Source organism: Hyla sarda, chromosome 7, assembly GCF_029499605.1.
Source record: "Hyla sarda isolate aHylSar1 chromosome 7, aHylSar1.hap1, whole genome shotgun sequence".
In the NCBI taxonomy this organism is placed as follows: Eukaryota; Metazoa; Chordata; class Amphibia; order Anura; family Hylidae; genus Hyla; species Hyla sarda.
The window spans coordinates 61,174,742-61,198,017 of record NC_079195.1 but is presented as its reverse complement, the minus strand read 5'-3'; the positions used below and the strand labels follow the sequence as shown (position 1 = coordinate 61,198,017).

The window sequence follows — 23,276 nt, the reverse complement described above, 5'->3', positions numbered from 1 at the left end:
AATACTGTACTCACCTATCTCTGGCACTCCCAAAGACAGTTAATGGGCAATCCACGGCTCAATTTTAAGGTGTGACTCTGATCCCCATTCTTGAGATTTTGGGTGGGTTCCAGCAGTCAGACCCCCTCAATTGATCAGACACGTATACCCTATTTTTTTGTTGGAATATCCCATTAAGTTGGTGGTCACAGTAAATTACCTTCAGTCTGGCTTCTAAAGTTTCCCATACATATGAATGAAAAAGTTGGCCAAATCTAATGTTTATGGGAACCCTGAAAGAGGTTAACACCCAATCCTTTGGTTTTCCCTAGAGATAAGTCACTACTTGCAAAGCCTGGAAGTGTCTTTGTGTCCTCTCCCCATTGGAAACATATTATCCAAGTGTTCATGAGTATGTGGAAGTCAAGAAGAAAACCAGCAGGTTATGTATGAGAACTGTTACACTACATTGCGGCCATTCAAGAGCTGTAACCTCTCATCAGTCTTCTACTCTAAGTGGAGAATAAAGAAAATAGGAAACAAACTCCAATAAATGGCGCTATCCCGTAAAAAGCAGAGATGTATGTCTTGTTTAGCAAACCGTTCTTTATTGATAGAGGGTAGGAAAATACCCGAAACGTGTCTTGCCTATGGATGTACCTGTAGGCTGTCTTTTTCAATAAAGAAAGGTTTGCTAACCAAGACATACATCTCTGCTTTTTACGGATAGCGCCATTTATTGTAGTTTTTTTCCTATTTTCTTTATTTTCTTAATACTGGATCCGGTGCCACGGTTCCTGGTCTAACTCCTATGGCCTGAAATCCTTCTAATACCCTGCATACAGGGGTGATATGCACAATCTCAAGGTTTACCCAGGTGAGAGTCCATAACCTAGACCCCTGCCTTATCCTTCGGTGCTATCACAGGATTACACGAGGCGCTGTCCCCGTTTTTCTGTACTCTTTCACTCTAAGTGGAAGACCTCCTCTATCAGAGGAGTAATTGCTTTAGAGCCCAAATACAAAATCTGTAATAGGTCTGTCCACTCCATGCCATTTATAACACTGATGTTTTCTTATGGAGCAGAGATGCCATTTGGCCCCCTTAGGCACAGGCCCCAGTGCGACTGCTACCTCTGCACCCCATATAGTTTTGCCCCTGCCCTCTATGATATCCATCTGCCTGTACTGATAATAGCTTAGCAAAAATGATGGCCACCACAATGGATTCGCCCAGGAAAAAAAAAACTTGAAAATGATTATAAAGATTCGTAAACCCAATATCCAGATCTGTACAAACACAGATGTAGCAACAATCATTTGAGATAACCCTCCTGTTCTGCGTTGTTTGCTCACAGTAAACTCACTGAATAAAGATAACCCAGCCCTATGTAAAAGGCAGATAAAACACAACAAATTGTGCCGAAAGACAAATTCAGCTCGACGACACTCATTCATAAATAAGCTACCATGTACTGATCCATAACTCTCCCATTATCACACATTTGGAGGGAGTTATCTCCTGCTCAGTAATATGCCCCCCCCCCACTCCCCCAGCTGTTAGTTTTCAGGTCCTGTTTTCAATTATACAGAACGTTATGTGGCTCGAATTACACAATCTAATTATACAGCGCAATTACAAAGAAATGGTATCAATCCAATTACACAATGCCTAATAAAAACCATTTCATTAAATGGACTGCCAAGGTTTTTCGCGGCACTGACGTGGAGGGCAGTTGTGTAGACTCAGCTTTAAATAGTTCAGCAAAGTATCTGCTTCCTGCATAGTCAGACTTGTTGACGGTCCTGTAAGTGGCACTTCACAATGTATGCGTAAAAGGTATCTGTGTACTCCGGAGACTGCATAGAAAGAATATAAGGACTTACTGCTGGTCCTTTACTTAGAACAGAAGTTATCTGGTGCTAAAGCCAAGCTACTTTCTTGGAATGATGTATGGTTAATGAGAATGAGTCTGTAAATGACATTGGGGTTTACTACATGCTATATATGTTGTATTAATCTACTGTGTATTCTAGGATGTGATCTCCTTTACTACTAATTACTCCCTTACACAAAATATAAAAATGATTATTAAATATGTATTATTATATTATTTTTTTATGAATAATAAATACAATATAAAGATTAAAAATATGTATTTTTTTGTTTACAGCTCCAGTGCAAACATATGTGTCTTTATATCTCTAAATATAATAGTCTCCATGGGAGAGATTTATCAAAATCTGTCCAGAGGAAAAGTTGCTGAATTGCCCATAGCAACCAATCAGATTGTTTCTTTCATTTATGGATATTTTGTGGGCATGGATAAATCCCCTTCCATATTTCCAAACATATGTGTCCCCATGTCTCCAAACATATGTGTCTCCATGTCTCCAAGTGGAAAATAACAGAAACAATAATGGGAGCTAGGATGAGGGCAGTAGTCCCTAAAACAGACATCACACAGTTGATTGGTATTAACCCTTAAATGTCCGACACAGACAGCAGAGGGCCCCTGTGCACAGAATATGCCTGCCCCCCCCATGTCACATACTCAGCTGGGCCCCCATATGTCACTTGCTCAGGGGGCCCCACCCATATCAGTTGCTCAGGAGGACCCACTCCCCTAATATTAGTTGTTAATTAAGGCCCTCCATATGCTGCAGCTCATTCAGGCCCCCCCATATGCTCATTCAGGCCCCCCATATCGATGCTCTGAGACAGTGACAGACAGTCCAATCAGACTATCAGACTAAATATTAATAAATAAAACTTACCTCTCCTGCTCTCCATGTCCGCCGGGGTGTCCCGAAGAGAGCGCCTTCCCTGCTGCTCTCCAACAGCCCGCACTGCACAGTCACGTGATCTGACTGCATACAGCATCATGTCATAGTGCCCGCTGTACGCAGTCAGTCTAGAGGAGACCAGGGAGGAGGGAGAGGTAAGTAGTGCTTCTCAGAGCTGTATTTGGTTCCTTTTGCGCCTGAGGCAATTCCATAAAATTATGGGGGAAAGTAAGTAGGTAGCTGTTCTGTGGAGATCCTAAGTTTTCCACTTTTTGCTGTTTAAATACCTATATGGTGGCACTGGCAGGTGGTAGCAAAAAAAAAAAAAAAAAAGAAAAAAGAGGCCTAGTGCCTCATTCGACATTCAGCGGCAGCACATGCAGTAAGACAGTTACACTACTATACAAGGGACAGATAATACCGCAACACTATGACCACTACTATTACCACCATATAATGACGGGATAATATTACCATACTGATACTAAATAAAATTACTATACAGAGACATTATCACCGCTATACAAGGGACAGATAATACGGCAACACTCTGACCACTACCATTACCCCATATAATGACGGGATAATATTACCATACTGATACTGAATAAAATTACTAGACAGAGACATTATCACCATTATGCAAGGGTCAAATAATTTCACCACACCATGACCACTATCATTACCACCAGAGGGGCTGATGCAGGGCCGGATTTTTGTCTACACAGCAGTTGGTATTATTTTAGTACATCAGACCTAAGCACCGAGTGAGTACCATCGGAGCACAAAATAATTTTTCAGCCCACTTTTTTTAATCCAAATCAGAGGCGGTGAATGTAAGATAACAGTGAAGCATTCAGTGTATTCATTGCCACTCACCAGGTATGATGCCAGGGGATTTTCTCAGGGATGGTGTTTATTAGCATAAATGAATGCCTCCATAACAGGACAACATATTATGACTGCAGTGAATAAACAATAACAACCATTTTACACAATTTCACCACTATCCAAAGAACAAATAATTGTGCTACACTATGACCACTACAATCACCACCAGATAGTGATAGGATAATGCTAACATACAGATACTGAATAAAGCCGCTGTACACAGACCAATATCCCACATGCAGATCTCATTAGTGTTTCTCAAGCAGGGTGCCTCCAGCTGTTGCAAAACTACAACCCCCAGCATGTCCGGACAGAGTTGTAGTTTTGCAACAGCTTGAGGCACCCTGGTTGGTAAACACTGATAAAGTAGCACATTTTATCTTGTATCTTTGAGGGAACCAGTGATGGAGACACTTGGTGTAAGTGTGAACCCAACCTCACAATTATAGTACCATGGATGTTCAAAAAACAATAACATGCTTTCTCAAAGACACACACATCCATGTGTATGCATGTATATATACCTATATAGATATACACCCCTATACACAAACACCTATACACAAGATACACACACAAGATACACACACCTATACACAGGATACACACACCTATACACAAGATACACACACCTATACACAAGATACACACACACTTATACACAAGATACACACACCTATACACAAGATACACACACACCTTTATACAAATATACACTTCACTATATACGCTATACTAACTTTCTGTGATACAGACAGGATCCTAATGTGCAAGAAATATGGCACTCCCTTCTTGTTGGTGTTCAAGTAGGAATCCCAATCCACTTAAATATAAGTAAATACTTGGCACTCAGATGCAAGGTGCAAAAGTAGATTTTTATTAACAGTCCATACAACATTTTTTTTTTTTTTTGATGTTTCGGTCCTACCAGGATCTTCCTCAGAATTTAACAGGACTGGTGCGGAGGAGAAAATGGAAGAAACGGCCGAGTGCCGTGCAAGTAAGGTGAGAAGTAATGTGACCGAAGTGCTGGAGGCACCCTGGTTGGGAAACACCACCTGACACAAAGCCCAGGAATGAGACTACTGAAAGCAAAGGTTTTGTGAAACAATTTAAACAGTACATGACTCCTGATGCAAACTAGTACAGTACATATGGTTGAAGATAGATTGATACAATATAGTGCATATACTTGAAGGTAGCTTGATATAGTACAGTACATATACATGAAGGTAGTTTGATACAGCATATATATATATATATATATATATATATATATACATTCTCTTTAACCCCTTAACCCCTTAAGGACCAGGCCATTTTATACCTTAAGGACCGGAGCGTTTTTTGCAATTCTGACCACTGTCACTTTAAACATTAATAACTCTGGAATGCTTTTAGTTATCATTCTGATTCCGAGATTGTTTTTTCGTGACATATTCTACTTTAACTTAGTGGTAAAATTTTATGGTAACTTGCATCCTTTCTTGGTGAAAAATCCCAAAATTTTATGAAAAAAATGAAAATTTTGCATTTTTCTAACATTGAAGCTCTCTGCTTGTAAGGAAAATGGATATTCAAAATATATTTTTTTGGGTTCACATATACAATATGTCTACTTTATGTTTGCATCATAAAATTTATGAGTTTTTACTTTTGGAAGACACCATAGGGCTTCAAAGTTCAGCAGCAATTTTGAAATTTTTCACAAAATTTTCAAACTCACTATTTTTCAGGGACCAGTTCAGTTTTGAAGTGGATTTGAAGGGTCTTCATATTAGAAATACCCCATAAAAGACCCCATTATAAAAACTACACCCCCTAAAGTATTCAAAAAAACATTCAGTAAGTGTATTAACCCTTTAGGTGTTTCACAGGAATAGCAGCAAAGTGAAGGAGAAAATTCAAAATCTTCATTTTTTACACTCGCATGTTCTTGTAGACTCAATTTTTGAATTTTTGCAAGGGGTAAAAAGGAGAAAATTTTTACTTGTATTTGAAACCCAATTTCTCTCGAGTAAGCACATACCTCATATGTCTATGTTAATTGTTCGGCGGGCGCAATAGATGGCTCAGAAGGGAAGGAGCGACAAATGGTTTTTGGGGGCATGCCGCATTTAGGAAGCCCCTATGGTGCCAGAACAGCAAAAAAAAAACACATGGCATACCATTTTGGAAACTAGACCCCTCAGGGAACGTAACAAGTGGTAAAGTGAACCTTAATACCCTACAGGTGATTCACGACTTTTGCATATGTAAAAAAAATATATATTTGTTTACCTGAAATGCTTGGTTTCCCAAAAATTTTACATTTTTAAAAAGGGTAATAGCAGAAAATACCCCCAAAATTTGAAGCCCAATTTCTCCCGATTCAGAAAACACCCCATATGGGGGTGAAAAGTGCTCTGCTGGCGCACTACAGGTCTCAGAAGAGAAGGAGTCACATTTGGCTTTTTGAAAGCAAATTTTGCTCTGGGGGCATGCCGCAATTAGGAAGCCCCTATGGTGCCAGAACAGCAAAAAAAAAAACACATGGCATACCATTTTGGAAACTAGACCCCTCGGGGAACGTAACAAGGGGTAACGTGAACCTTAATGCCCTACAGGTGTTTCACGACTTTTGCATATGTAAAAAAAAAAAAATAATGTTACCTAAAATGCTTGGTTTCCCAAAATTTTTACAATTTTAAAAAGGGTAATAGCAGAAAATACCCCCCAAAATTTGAAGCCCAATTTCTCCCGATTCAGAAAACACCCCATATGGGGGTGAAAAGTGCTCTGCTGGCGCACTACAGGTCTCAGAAGAGAAGGAGTCACATTTGGCTTTTTGAAAGCGAATTTTGCTCTGGGGGCATGCCGCATTTAGGAAGCCCCTATGGTGCCAGGACAGCAAAAAAAAAAACACATGGCATACCATTTTGGAAACTAGACCCCCTCGGGGAACGTAACAAGGGGTAATTTGAACCTTAAAACCCTACAGGTGTTTCACGACTTTTGCATATGTAAAAAAATATATATTTTTTTTACCTAAAATGCTTGTTTTCCCAAAAATTTTACATTTTTTAAAAGGGTAATAGCAGAAAATACCCCCCAAAATTTGTTAGGCAATTTCTCCCGAGTACGGCGATACCCCATATGTGGCCCTAAACTGTTGCCTTGAAAGACGACAGGGCTCCAAAGTGAGAGCGCCATGCGCATTTGAGGCCTAAATTAGGGACTTGCATAGGGGTGGACATAGGGGTATTCTACGCCAGTGATTCCCAAACAGGGTGCCTCCAGCTGTTGTAAAACTCCCAGCATGCCTGGACAGTCAACGGCTATACTGGGAGTAGTTGTTTTGCAACAGCTGGAGGCTCCGTTTTGGAAACAGTGGCGTACCAGACGTTTTTCATTTTTATTGGGGAGGGGGGTTGTATAGGGGTATGTGTATATGTAGTGTTTTTTACTTTTTATTTTCTTTTCTGTTAGTGTAGTGTTTTTAGGGTACAGTCACACGGGCGGGGGTTCACAGTAGTTTCTCGCTGGCAGTTTGAGCTGCGGCAGAAAATTTGACGCAGCTCAAACTTGCAGCCGAATACTTACTGTAATCCTCCGCCCTTTTGAGTGTACCCTGTACGTTCACATTGGGGGGGGGGGGGGGGAAATCCAGCTGTTGCAAAACTACAACTCCCAGCATGTACGGTCTATCAGTGCATGCTGGGAGTTGTAGTTTTGCAACCGCTGGAGGCTCCGTTTTGGAAACAGTGGCGTACCAGACGTTTTTCATTTTTATTGGGGAGGGGGGCTGTGTAGGGGTATGTGTATATGTAGTGTTTTTTACTTTTTATTTTATTTTGTGTTAGTGTAGTGTAGTGTTTTAGGGTACAGTTGCACGGGCGGGGGTTCACAGTAGTTTCTCGCTGGCAGTTTGAGCTGCGGCAGAAATTTTGCCGCACCTCAAGCTTGCAGCCGGATACTTACTGTAATCCTCCGCCCATGTGAGTGTACCCTGTACATTCACATTGGGGGGGGGGGGGGGGAACATCCAGCTGTTGCAAAACTACAACTCCCAGCATGTACGGTCTATCAGTGCATGCTGGGAGTTGTAGTTTTGCAACAGCTGGAGGCACACTGGTTGTGAAACACCGAGTTTGGTAACAAACTCAGTGTTTTGCAACCAGTGTGCCTTCAGCTGTTGCAAATGCTACAACCCCCAGCATGTACGGACAGCGGAAGGGCATGCTGGGTGTTTTAATTATGCAACAGCTGGAGTCATACTACTTTGGCTGGGGATGCTGGGGATTGTAGTTATGCAACAGCTGGAGACACACTGGTTTGCTACTTAACTCAGTGTGCCTTCAGCTGTTGCAAAACTACAACTCTCAGCAGTCACCGACAGCCAACGGGCATGCTGGGAGTTGTAGTTATGCAACCACCAGATGCACCACTACAACTCCCATCATGCACTTTAGCTGTTTGTGCAAGCTGGGAGTTGTAGTTACACAACAGCTGAAGGTACACTTTTCCATAGAAAGAATGTGCCTCAAGCTGTTGCAAAACTACAAGTCCCAGCATGCCCATAAGGGAATGCTGGGAGTTGTGGTGGTCTGCCTCCTGCTGTTGCATAACTACAGCTCCCAGCATGCCCTTTTTGCATGCTGGGAGCTGTTGCTAAGCAACAGCAGGAGGCTGTCACTCACCTCCAACGATCCTCGCTGCACCAGGTCAGTCCCTCGTCGTCGCCGCCGCCGCTGCTCCTGGGGCCCCGATCCCAACAGGGGCGCCGGGGATCGGGGTCCCCAGCACTAGGGGTGCACGTCCCGCACCCGCTCACGTCCTCCGGAAGAGGGGCGGAGCGGGTTGCGGGAGTGACACCCGCAGCAGGCGCCCTGATTGGTCGGCCGGTAATCCGGCTGATGAATCAGGGCGATCGTGAGGTGGCACCAGTGCCACCTCACCCCTGCTGGGTCTGGCTGTTCGGGGCCGTCTCTGACTGAATTGTCCAGCGATCTGCGGCCATCGCCGACATGGGGGGTCATAATGACCCCCCAGGGCGATATGCCCCGATGTCTGCTGAACGATTTCAGCAGGCATCGGGCACCGGCTCCGCTCCAGATGGTTGCGGGGGGCCGGTAAAACACATGACGTTCTCATACGTCATGTGTCCTTAAGGACTCGGAAATGGAGACGTATGAGAACGTCATGTGTCCTTAAGGGGTTAAGGATGCAGGGTTTTTCAGTTTTTGCACTTTTGTTTTTTCCTCCTTACCTTTTCAAAATCATAACCCTTTCAATTGTCCACCTAAAAATCCATATAATGGCTTATTTTTTGCATCACCAATTCTACTTTGCAGTGACATTAGTCATTTTACCCAAAAATTAACGGCAAAATGAAAAAAAAAATCATTGTGCGACAAAATCGAAGAAAAAACATATTTTTTTACCTTTTGGGGCCTTCCGTTTCTACGCAGTGCATATTTCGGTAAAACTTACACATTATCTTTATTCTGTAGGTCCATACGGTTAAAATGATACCCTACTTATATAGGTTTCATTTTTGTTTTACTTCTGGAAAAATCATAACTACATGCAGGAAAATGTATACATTTAAAAATGTCCTCTTCTGACCCCTATAACTTTTTTATTTTTACACATACAGGGCAGTATGAGGGCTCATTTTTTGCGCCATGATCTGAAGTTTTTATCGGTACCATTTTTGTTTTGATCAGACTTTTTGATACATTTTTATTCATTTTTTAATGGAATAGAAAGTGACCAAAAATACGCCATTGACCGTGCGGTTTAAATAATTATATATTTTTATAGTTCGGACATTTACGCAGGCGGCGATACCACATATGTTTATTTTTATTTACAATGTTTAATTTTTTTATGGGAAAAGGGGGGTGATTCAAACTTTATTAGGGAAGGGGTTAAATGACCTTTATTAACACTTTTTTTAAACTTTTTTTTTTGCAGTGTTATAGGTCCCATAGGGACCTATAAAACCACACACTGATCTCTTCTGCTGATCACTGGCGTGTATTAACACGCCTGTGATCAGCATTATCGGCACTTGACTGCTCCTGCCTGGATCTCAGGCACGGAGCAGTTATTCGCCGATCGGACACAAGGAGGCAGGTAAGGGCCCTCCCGGTGTCCTGTAAGCTGTTTGGGACGCCGCGATTTCACCACGGCTGTCCCGAACAGCCCTACTGAGCAGCCGGGATACTTTCACTTCAGACACGGTGGCCAGCTTTGATCGTCGCGTCTGAAGGGTTAATACAGGGCATCACCGCGATTGGTGATGTCCTGTATTGGCCGCGGGTCCCGGCCGTTGATAGTCACCGGGACCGACCCGATATGACGTAATATCACGGGAGCCGGCGGAAGACGTAAATATACGTCCTTCGTCGTTAAGGGGTTAAAGAAAATATGTCATCAGTGTCACCTGCACTAATCCATCAGTACAGACAGGTAATGCAGGTGACACTGATGACAACCATATTTACCTGGTCCCGTTCCGTGCTGTAGTTCTCCCGCTATCTTCTGCCATATCTTCAGTGCTGGGACCAACTTGGAACGTGGGCGGAGCTTAGGGACGTCACCGCTGTTGTTCTCTGCTGGGTCCCGCAAACAGCAGGGTTGATGTCACTAAGCTCCATCCATGCTCCAAATTGGCTCCAACACTGAAGATACAGCAGAAGATTGCGGGAGAACCACAGCACAAAATGGGACCAGGTAAGTTTCCTTGTCATCAGTGTCACCTGCACTACTTGTCTGTACCTACAGGTTAGTGCAGGTGACACTGATGACAGATTTCCTTTAAGGTAACTTGGTATAGTACAGTACATATAGTTGAAGGTAACTTGATATAGTACAGTACATATAGTTGATGGTAACCTGATATAGTACAGTACATATAGTTAATGGTAACTAGAGATGAGCGATCTTACAGTAAATTTGATTCGTCACAAACTTCTCGGCTCGGCAGTTGATAACTTTTCCTGCATAAATTAGTTCAGCTTTCAGATGCTCCCGTGGGCTGGAAAAGGTGGATGCAGTCCTAGGAGACTCTTTCCTAGGAATGTATCCACCTTTTCCAGCCCACCGGAGCACCTGAAGGCTGAACTAATTTACGCAGGATAAGTCATCAACTGCCGAGCCGAGAAGTTTGTGACGAATCGAATTTACTGTAAGTTCGCTCATCTCTAATGGTAACCTGATATAGTACAGTACATATAGTTGATGGTAACCTGATATAGTACAGTACATATAGTTGATGGTAACCTGATATAGTACAGTACATATAGTTGATGGTAACCTGATATAGTACAGTACATATAGTTGATGGTAACTTGATATAGTACAGTACATATAGTGGATGGTAACCTGATATAGTACAGTACATATAGTGGATGGTAACTTGATATAGTACAGTACATATAGTGGATGGTAAGCTGATATAGTACAGTACATATAGTTGATGGTAACCTGATATAGTACAGTACATATAGTTGATGGTAACCTGATATAGTACAGTACATATAGTTGTTGGTAACTTGATATAGTACAGTACATATAGTGGATGGTAACCTGATTCAGTACAGTACATATAGTGGATGGTAACCTAATATAGTACAGTACATATAGTTGATGGTACTCTCTGCTTCCAGCTTATGTGGTGTAAGAAGGCTCTAATACTACTGTGTGAGACTGGTGTGCGAATTTTCGCATATGTGAAAATGTGCATATGCTAATGTTCGCATATGCTAATTTTCGCATATGCACACTTATGTATATGTAAATTTTCGCATATGTTAATTTTCGCATACGCGAATATTCGCATATGCGAAAATAAAACGAGAATATTACGAATATGCGAATATTCGCGAATATGACGAATATTCGTCCATATATTCGCGAATATTCGCGAATTCGAATATGGCCTATGCCGCTCAACACTACAGTACATATAGTTGATGGTAAGCTGATATAGTACAGTACATATAGTTGATGGCAAACTGATATAGTACAGTACATATAGTTGATGGTAACTTGATATAGTACAGTACATATAGTTGATGGTAACTTGATATAGTACAGTACATATAGTTGATGGTAACCTGATATAGTACAGTACATATAGTTGATGGTAAGCTGATATAGTACAGTACATATAGTGGATGGTAACTTGATATAGTACAGTACATATAGTGGATGGTAACCTGATATAGTACAGTACATATAGTGGATGGTAACCTGATATAGTACAGTACATATAGTTGATGGTAACTTGATATAGTACAGTACATATAGTTGATGGTAACTTGATATAGTACAGTACATATAGTGGATGGTAACCTGATATAGTACAGTACATATAGTGGATGGTAAGCTGATATAGTACAGTACATATAGTGGATGGTAAGCTGATATAGTACAGTACATATAGTGGATGGCAAGCTGATATAGTACAGTACATATAGTGGATGGTAAACTGATATAGTACAGTACATATAGTGGATGGTAACCTGATATAGTACAGTACATATAGTTGATGGTAACCTGATATAGTACAGTATATATAGTTGATGGTCACTTGATATAGTACAGTACATATAGTTGATGGTAACTTGATATAGTACAGTACATATAGTTGATGGTAACCTGTTATAGTACAGTACATATAGTTGAAGGTAACTTGATATAGTACAGTACATATAGTTGATGGTAACCTGATATAGTACAGTACATATAGTTGATGGTAACTTGATATAGTACAGTACATATAGTTGATGGTAACTTGATATAATACAGTACATATAGTTGTTGGTAACTTGATATAGTACAGTACATATAGTGGATGGTAACCTGATATAGTACAGTACATATAGTGGATGGTAACCTGATATAGTACAATACATATAGTTGATGGTAACTTGATATAGTACAGTACATATAGTTGATGGTAACTTGATATAGTACAGTACATATAGTGGAAGGTAAGCTGATATAGTACAGTACATATAGTGGATGGTAACCTGATATAGTACAGTACATATAGTGGATGGTAAGCTGATATAGTACAGTACATTTAGTGGATGGTAAACTGATATAGTACAGTACACATAGTTGATGGTAACTTGATATAGTACAGTACATATAGTGGATGGTAACTTGATATAGTACAGTACATATAGTGGATGGTAACCTGATATAGTACAGTACATATAGTGGATGGTAAGCTGATATAGTACAGTACATATAGTGGATGGTAAACTGATATAGTACAGTACATATAGTGGATGGTTACCTGATATAGTACAGTACATATAGTTGATGGTAACCTGATATAGTACAGTATATATAGTTGATGGTAACTTGATATAGTACAGTACATATAGTTGATGGTAACTTGATATAGTACAGTACATATAGTTGATGGTAACTTGATATAGTACAGTACATATAGTGGATGGTAAGCTGATATAGTACAGTACATATAGTGGATGGTAAACTGATATAGTACAGTACATATAGTTGATGGTAACTTGATATAGTACAGTATATATAGTTGATGGTAACTTGATATAGTACAGTACATATAGTGGATGGTAAGCTGATATAGTACAGTACATATAGTGGATGGTAAACTGATATAGTACAGTACATATAGTGGATGGTAACCTGATATAGTACAGTACATATAGTTGATGGTAACCTGATATAGTACAGTATATATAGTTGATGGTAACTTGATATAGTACAGTACATATAGTTGATGGTAACTTGATATAGTACAGTACATATAGTGGATGGTAAACTGATATAGTACAGTACATATAGTGGATGGTAACCTGATATAGTACAGTACATATAGTTGATGGTAACCTGATATAGTACAGTACATATAGTTGATGGTAAGCTGATATAGTACAGTACATATAGTGGATGGTAACCTGATATAGTACAGTACATATAGTGGATGGTAAGCTGATATAGTACAGTACATATAGTGGATGGTAAGCTGATATAGTACAGTACATATAGTTGATGACAAGCTGATATAGTACAGTACATATAGTTGATGGCAAACTGATATAGTACAGTACATATAGTGGATGGTAACCTGATATAGTACAGTACATATAGTTGATGGCAAACTGATATAGTACAGTACATATAGTTGATGGTAACCTGATATAGTACAGTACATATAGTTGATGGTAACTTGATAAAGTACAGTACATATAGTTGATGGTAACTTGATATAGTACAGTACATATAGTTGTTGGTAACTTGATATAATACAGTACATATAGTGGATGGTAACCTGATGTAGTACAGTACATATAGTGGATGATAACCTAATATAGTACAGTACATATAGGTGATGGTAACTTTATATAGTACAGTACATATAGTGGATGGTAACCTGATGTAGTACAGTACATATAGTGGATGGTAACCTAATATAGTACAGTACATATAGTGGATGGTAACCTGATATAGTACAGTACATATAGTTGATGGTAACTTGATATAGTACAGTACATATAGTTGATGGTAACTTGATATAGTACAGTACATATAGTTGTTGGTAACTTGATATAGTACAGTACATATAGTGGATGGTAACCTGATTCAGTACAGTACATATAGTGGATGGTAACCTAATATAGTACAGTACATATAGTTGATGGTACTCTCTGCTTCCAGCTTATGTGGTGTAAGAAGGCTCTAATACTACTGTGTGAGACTGGTGTGCGAATTTTCGCATATGTGAAAATGTGCATATGCTAATGTTCGCATATGCTAATTTTCGCATATGCACACTTATGTATATGTAAATTTTCGCATATGTTAATTTTCGCATACGCGAATATTCGCATATGCGAAAATAAAACGAGAATATTACGAATATGCGAATATTCGCGAATATGACGAATATTCGTCCATATATTCGCGAATATTCGCGAATTCGAATATGGCCTATGCCGCTCAACACTACAGTACATATAGTTGATGGTAAGCTGATATAGTACAGTACATATAGTTGATGGCAAACTGATATAGTACAGAACATATAGTTGATTGTAACTTGATAAAGTGTAGCAGATATAGTTGAAAGGAACCTGATGAAGTACAGTACATATATTTGAAGATATAATCAATGCTGACGCTATTCAACACATCAGCACTCAAAATCCCTTTTAGTTTATCATTTCTGTTGAGTGGTTACAAACTTTGAGTCCATTTGAGATAAAGGGGGACTCCGGTACAGAACATCATATCCCTTTTCCACAGGATAGGGGATAAGTGTCTGATCTTCAGCCCAGCACCCCAGCCCTCTCCATGTATGGAGTGACATTCGCTCTGTGCACAAATTACTGTCGACCACAGCACAAAGCAGTGGCTGAAACGCCCCCTCCATGTATCTCTATGGGATGGCCCTCCAATAGAAATACATGGATGTGGCATGTCAGCCACTGCTTCCTGCTATAGTCAGCCATAATCTGGCACAGAGCGGAGGTCACTCCATACATGGCTAATTCGAATTAATAAGATGCAGGTCCAGCTGGGATATGAGAGCATCCGGTTTTCGCATCTCCCAGACGGATCTGGTCTTCATATTGAACAATCGTGGTGTGAATGCACCCTATACAAATCAGCTTTGGGCTGTAAGGCTATGTTCACACGGCATTCACTTCAATTAAACTCCTGTAGTGGAAATTCTGCTGTGTGAATGGAACAGTGGAATCCCATTGAAGTGCATTGGCTATAAATTCATGCAAAATTTTCATGCGGAATTCCATGCAGACTTCCATGCAGAAATTCTGCCGTGTGAACAAAGCCTAAAGACACTCACAAATAAAATAATTGCGTAGTGGTTTAGCTGTAAGGCCGCGTCCACACGACGGAAATTCCGTGCTGAATTTGGCATGATTTTTTCCTGCTTAATTCCACCTAAATGTATTGCTCATTAGCTTTAATGTGATACCGCACTGTAATTCACACAGCAGAATTTCTGGATGCGGAATTCAGCTGCTGAAATTCTTTTTTTTTCAAAGTAAAATTTTTTTATTTTCAAAAATAGCATACAAGACACTAAAACAACAAAAGCATCTTACAGGAAGAAAGAATGATATGAGTGACTCTCTTCGATGCGCTCGTGGGACGGCCAGTTCAATACAGCTGCTGAAATTCTATTTTCCGCGGTCCGGAAATATATGTCTGGTCTTACATTTTTCTGGACTTCGGCTGCGGAACCCCATTGTCAATGGTGCCAACTTTCTACCGAATTTGTGCAGAATTCACATGGAATGCATGCAGATTCTGCATGGAATCCGCACAAACTATCACTGTTCAATTAAATAAAATCTATATTTTTACTGACATGTGGAATCATGCAGAATCCATGTTGAAATTTCTGCACGGATTCTGCACAAATTCTGCACCGATTCAGCACGTGTTTAAAATCTGCAGAATTCTGCCCGAATCAATGCGAATGCAGAGTTGATGCCAATATGCAGAATTTCCATCGAGTGAATGCGGCCTAAGGCTATGTTTACACTCAATAATTCCTGCATGAATTTGTAGCCAATACACTGGGATTCCGCTGTCCCATTCACACAGCAGAATTTCTGCTACAAAATTTCTCCTATTGGAATTCAATTGAAGTGAATGGGCTATTAATTTTTGCGGAATTTACTGCTGAATTTTTATGCAGAATTCAGTGCAGAAAATCTGCTGTGTGAACACAGCCCAACAGACCTAAACTCCTTTAGAACACATGGGTGGGTCACATAATTATCTGCCATGTTTAGAGCCATAAGCACTTCCTAAATAAAAGCTAGGCCTGGAAAAAAATAAGGACTTTTCAAAGAACTACATAGAAATACAGTGACAGGTTGATGTTTGATTCTTTTATTCTGTTCACTACATGGAGCTGGCCTTTAGAGAAAATTGCCTTCCTCAACTTTTATTTGTTTATTTATAGACATGTATTTTCTTTTCATGAACTTTCTGGTTCACAGTGTTTTTTCATCTGTAAGTCAGGCGGTCTAGAAAGCCTGACAAGTGAAATGTATTTGAGGCTCTGATCCTAGTCACCCAGGTACCCGCTTCAATTGGAGCAACTTTTCAAGTCTTGCTAACGTTCAGAATGAAATTCATACTCACAGTTTCTCAAGGGAGTTCAATCCAAGAAAGGATCTATTCTTTACAAGCGATATCTTGTTATTGCTGAGAATTCTGAAAAGGCACACGAGGAAAAAACTGTTAGCACAGATAAGGCATTTCTTATTCTTTCCACATAGATTGTGCCGCCATATTATTATTACATTCAGCCATCCACAGGTGTTATGTCCATTCACAACAAAGTTGAAGCTCCTCTTAGAATTATTAGAAATGTGTTACTAGCTTTATTTAGAGTGGTCTTCTAAGATTATAGATTGAACTACTAGCTAGACCAATAATTTATTGTGGGGGTCCAAAGGGTCAACAATACTTAGGGGTTTTAGATTTAGAACCAGGACACCTGCATTTATTGACACTCTGCTGCACATGGAAAATCATTAAAGGGGTACTCCACTGCCCAGTGTTCGGAACATTTTGTTACGAACGCTTGGAGCGGGCAGCGGGGGGGCCATGACGCCATGCCCCCTCCCAAAGACTTTCATTGAGGGGGCATGGCATCAGGAGGAGCAACGCCACCGCCCGCACCCAGCATTCTAAAAAAAAAAACCTGGTGCTGCACAGAGATCACCAGGGTCCCAGCAGCGGGACCACTGCGATCAGACATCTTATTCCCTATCCATTGGATAGTGGATAAGATGTCTAGAGGTGGAGTACCCCTTTAAAGAAGCTTTAACCCCTATGGTTTGCTAGTATGTGGGGGGATTTCATGGGTCAGAAGAGCTGCACAGGTGCCCAGCAGGCAAGAGGCCTATTGCTACTTAAAAGTAATAATACAAAAATAACTAAGTAAATAAATAATAAACCCTCCCCCTCTTGTTTATCCCCCTTCCCTAGAGACATATCACATTTTTTAACAGCAAGAATATATATATATATATATATATATATATATATATATTATTATTATTATTATTATTATTATAATTTTTTTTTTTTTTTTTTTACAGGAAGTGTGGGTGGGACCAGCAGAGCTCTGTGCACTGAGGACAAGTGAGGCTCTGTGACATGCTCCTGGCTCACACAGCAGGCTGATTGACAAGTTAGGAGCCCGCACAGAGCCCTGCTTGTCCGTCCTCACTTCCTGCATTTTGTCTCTGCGTAGACACAATGCAATAGCTGCAGAGACATGATACACATTTTTTTTCAATGTTAATTATTACAAATATACTTATGTATTTATATACATTTTTAGTTTTCAGTTTATGGAGATGGAAAGGCTTGTTTTTTTTGGGGTAAGTTGTAGTTTTTATTGTTACTATTATGTCAGTCATCACGCATGAGCTTCCAGTCAGCAGAGTGGGGGAAGAGCAGACCCTTCTGGGGGAGAAACAGAGGGGAGGTAAGAAAATAGTTGTTTTTTTTTCCTGCCAAAGGGGGGGGGGCATTATTCTAAACAGTGAAGGGAGGGGGGGCACTATCTACCTCCTAGGGTATACCTAGCTAAACTGTCAGGAAACTATCTATACTTAGCAACAACTATCTAAACTGGGGAGCAACCATCTACCACCATGGGGGCTCCTCATCAACATTCTAGGGAGCAGCTATCTTCTATGCAGTGGGGGCAACTACCTATTGGGGGCACTTATCTACCTGTTAAGTGATGTCAATCTACTTACTGGAGGTAACTGCCTATTGGGAGCAGATAACTACCTATTGGGTGCATCAATCTACCTATTGGGAGCACCTATCTACCAAGAGGGGCATTATTATCATTTGGGGCATTATGGGTGAGGAAAAGGAAAGTATGATACTGTAAAAGTTTGGGAGAAGTTATTATGGCAGTCCAGATTGATAAGGATTAGTTCGCTATTGAGCAATGAAGACATCACCTGTGAGTCTTTGGATTTGACTGCAAATCAGTCACTTACACAGGTTGCAGATCCACTGTATGCAGGTATTATATTGTAGCTGTAGGGCTATTACTTAGAGGCATATAATATGTAAAAAATTGCCCTATAGCTATAATAATAGTCAGTATTACTACGAAAATATGTATACATGGAGTGCATAGTGTACAAATTATAAATTTTTGTCTATACATTACAATTTGTCTCATATACTTTGCCTCTTGGAAATGTTAATTGCAGAAGCACATTGGGAGGTTTCTTCCTCAAGCAAAACAAACCTAAAAATTATATTAAAAGTCATGAATTTCATGTGCTGCCGTGCCGTCTCCCCAGCTGAGCAGAGGCATGCATTTTCTAATTACACAATAATGAAATGACCCATATGCCTCTTTGCACATGTATGATATCAACAAGCTGAACGTGGCTATAAGCAATGAAATATTTACATATATGATATACAGGCTACACACACTGAAATTATCATCCAAGAGTATAGCAATGCCAGTATCAGACTTTACAATGTCGGGCATGAAACGCGTATCGGAAGAGTCAATATTTGTGTCAAGCATACAGCAAAATATTCATTCTAAGCATTCCCTTATTAATAATTTATGCAGTTATGGTCCGCATGCCTTTTATGTTAGCAAAATTTGTGCTAGCTGTTTTGCATAAATACCCAAAAGGAATATAAATAGAACCTTGTATGCTCATATTACGAAGTTTGGATTTTAACATGGAGAAGGGGTAACACATGAAATATTGTATGAACAATAAATTGAGGACAACTATTCATTTTAGGCTGGAAAGGCTGTCAATGAATTGAAAAAAGGATCTGCTGTATTACAACTCATCACCATTCAAGTAAATATGACTTAACCCCTTGGGGACGTAGCCCATTATGACCCTAAGGACGGGAGCATTTTTTAAAAATCTGACCTCTATCACTTTAAGCATTAATAACTCCGGGATGCTTTTACTTATAAATTTGAGTTGGAGATTGTTTTTTCGTGACATATTCTACTTTATGTTAGTGGTAAATTTTTGTCAATACTTGTGTTACGCCGAGCGATCCGGGTCCCTGCTCCTCCCCGGAGCGCTCACGGCGTCTCTCTCTCTGCAGCGCCCAGGTCAGACCCGCTGACTGGGAGCGCTGCACTGACATTGCCGGCGGGGATGCGATTCGCTGACACAGAGGATCCACATCCAGCCTGTTGAATCGTAACAGTAGATCCGGCCATGGATCCCGCTGAGGTGCCGCTGCCAAGTCTCGCTGACCTATCCACGGTGGTCGCTCAGCAATCGCAGCAAATTGTCCAACAAGGACAGCAGCTGTCGCAGTTGACCGCCACGTTACAGCAACTTCTGCCACTGCTACAGCAGCAACCATCTCCTCCGCCAGCTCCTGCACCTCCTCTGCAGCGATTGGCCGCTCCTAGCCTCCGCTTGTCCCTGCCGAACAAATTTGATGGGGACTCTAGACTCTGCCGTGGCTTCTTGTCTCAATGTTCCCTACATATGGAGATGTTGTCGGACCAATTTCCTACAGAACGGTCTAAGGTGGCGTTCGTAGTGAGTCTTCTTTCTGGAAAGGCCTTGTGTTGGGCCACACCGCTCTGGGACTGCAATGATCCTGCCACAGCCACAGTCCAGTCCTTCTTCGCTGAAGTCCGTAGTGTCTTCGAAGAACCAGCCCGAGCTTCTTCTGCCGAGACTGCCCTGCTGAACCTGGTCCAGGGTAATTCTTCAGTAGGCGATTACGCCATCCAATTTCGTACCCTCGCTTCCGAATTATCTTGGAATAACGAGGCTCTCTGCGCGACCTTTAAAAAAGGCCTATCCAGTAACATCAAGGATGTGGTGGCCGCACAAGAGATTCCTGCCAACCTGCAAGAACTTATCCATTTGGCCACCCACATTGACATGCGTTTTCTGAGAGACACCAGGAGCTCCGCCAGGAAAAAGACCTTGATCTCTGGGCACCTCTCCCACAGTATCCTTTGCAATCTACCCCTGTGCCTCCCGCCGAGGAGGCTATGCAAGTGGATCGGTCTCGCCTGACCCATGAAGAGAGGACTCGCCGTAGGGAAAAAAAATCTATGTCTGTATTGTGCTAGTACCGAACATTTCTTGGTTGATTGCCCTATTCGTCCTCCACGTCTAGGAAACGCACGCACGCACCCAGCTCACGTGGGTGTGGTGTCCCTTGGTACGAAGTCTGCTTCTCCACGTCTCACTGTGCCCGTGCGGATTTCTCCTTCTGCCAACTCCTCCCTCTCAGCCGTGGCCTGCTTGGACTCTGGTGCTTCTGGAAATTTTATTCTGGACTCTTTGGTGAATAAGTTCTGCATCCCGCTGAGCCGTCTCGTCAAGCCGCTCTACATTTCTTCGGTCAACGGAGTGAAGTTGGACTGTACTGTGCGTTACCGCACAGAACCCCTCTAAATGTGCATTGGATCCCATCACAAAAAGATTGAATTTTTCGTCCTTCCCAACTGCACCTCTGAAGTCCTCCTCGGTCTGCCATGGCTCCAGCATCATTCTCCCACCCTTGACTGGACCACCGGGGAGATCAAGAATTGGGGTTCTGCTTGCCCTAAGAAATGCCTCACATCTGCTCCCAGTCCCATCTGTCGGGCCTCTGTGTCTCCTCCTGTGCCTGGTCTCCCTAAGGCTTATCTGGACTGTGCCGTGCCTCCTCTTAGCCCCCGTTCTGGTGACACTCTGCCCCGTGACAAGCTTCACCCTCTGCCCCCCTCCCCATTCCCACTTCTTCTGAACTACCTGCCGCTGGTATAGCTATCCAGGACTTCTTTTTTCAGAAGGAGACTCAAGAGGCGTCCCCTATGTTCTCGTCTCTTTTGAAGGGACAAGGAGACAAAAAGAGGGGGAGACCTAAGGGGAGGGTACTGTTACGCCGAGCGCTCCGGGTCCCTGCTCCTCCCCGGAGCGCTCACGGCGTCTCTCTCTCTGCAGCGCCCCGGTCAGACCCGCTGACCGGGAGCGCTGCACTCACATTGCCGGCGGGGATGCGAATCGCATAGCGGGACGCGCCCGCTCACGAATCGCATCCCAAGTCACTTACCGGTCCCGGTCCCCGGCTGTTATGTTCTGGCGCGCGTGGCTCCGCTCTCTAGGGCACGCGCGCGCCAGCTCTCTAAGATTTAAAGGGCCAGTGCACCAATGATTGGTGCCTGGCCCAATCAGCCTAATTAGCTTCCACCTGCTCCCTGTCTATATTACCTTACTTCCCCTGCACTTCCTTGCCGGATCTTGTTGCCTTGTGCCAGTGAAAGCGTTTAGTGTTGTCCAAAGCCTGTGTTCCAGATCTCCTGCTATCCTCTTTGACTACGAACCTTGCTGCCTGCCCCGACCTTCTGCTTCATCTGACCTTGTCTCTGCCTAGTCCTTCTGTCCCACGCCTTCTCAGCAGTCAGCGAGGTTGAGCCGTTGCCGGTGGATACGACCTGGTTGCTACCGCCGCAGCAAGACCATCCCGCTTTGCGGCGGGCTCTGGTGAAAACCAGTAGCAACTTAGAACCGGTCCACCGACACGGTCCACGCCAATCCCTCGCTGACACAGAGGATCCACATCCAGCCTGCCGAATCGTAACAACTTGCATCTTTTCTTGGTGAAAAATTCCAAAATTTCAGGAAAAATTAGAAAATTTTGCGTTTTTCTAACTTTGAAGCTCTCTGCTTGTAAGGAAAAGGGACATGTCAAATAAATTACTTATTGATTCACATATATAATATGTTAACTTTACGTTTGCATCATAAATTTGACATGTTTTTACTTTTTGAAGAGGGATTCAAAGTATAGCAGCATTTTTCCAAATTTTCACGAAAATTTCTAAATCAGTATTTTTCAGGGACCAGTTAAGTTTAGAAGTGAATTTGAGGGTCTTTATGTTGCAAATCCCCAATGATGGATGCCATTATGAAAACTGCACCCCTCAAAGTATTCAAAATGACATTCAAAAGGTTTGAACATGTCATTGTAGCCCCATTGTTTTCATTTTTAGGCCCCCCCAAAACTTGTAATTAATTTTCTCTCGAGTAAGGAAATACCTCATATGTGGATGTAAAGTGCTCTGTGGGTGCACTAGAGGGCTCAGAAGGGAAGGAGCAACAATGGGATTTTGGAGAGCGAATTTTGCTGAAATGGTTTTTGGGGGCATGTCGCATTTAGGAACTCCCATGATGTCAGAACAGTAAACAAAAAAACCACAAGCATAAACACATAGCATACTATTTTGGAAACTACACCCCTCAAGGAACGTAACAAGGGGTAAATTGAGTCATTATACCCCACAGGTGATTGACAAACTTTTGTTAAAGTTGGACGTGAAAATGAAAAATTAGATTTTTAACACTAAAATGCTGGTGTTACCCCAAATTTTTCATTGTCACAAGGAGTAATAGGAGAAAATGCCCCCCAAAAAATTTGTAACCCCATTTCTCTTGAGTAAGGAAATACTTCATATGTGGATGTAAAGTGCTCTGTGGGTGCAGTAGAGGGCTCAGAAGGTAAGGAGCGACATTTGGCTTTTGGAGAGTGAATTTTGCTGAAATGGTGTTTGGGGGCATGTC

The 23,276-nt window shown here is 41.7% G+C and overlaps 1 protein-coding gene across 4 annotated transcripts in view; it reads right to left on the bottom strand.

Moving 5' to 3' along the window:
• The window catches only part of ADGRA1 (adhesion G protein-coupled receptor A1), a 1,152,497-nt gene that overhangs the window by 923,220 nt on the left and 206,001 nt on the right, over positions 1 to 23,276 (bottom strand). For all 4 annotated transcript variants that reach the window (XM_056529273.1, XM_056529272.1, XM_056529274.1 and 1 more), the window contains one exon: positions 16,822 to 16,893. Coding sequence is in view for 1 of the 4 variants with exons in the window: in XM_056529268.1 (XP_056385243.1) it covers positions 16,822 to 16,893 (72 nt within the window). In the remaining 3 variants the exon portion in view is untranslated. The remainder of the gene's footprint in view (positions 1 to 16,821; positions 16,894 to 23,276) is intronic.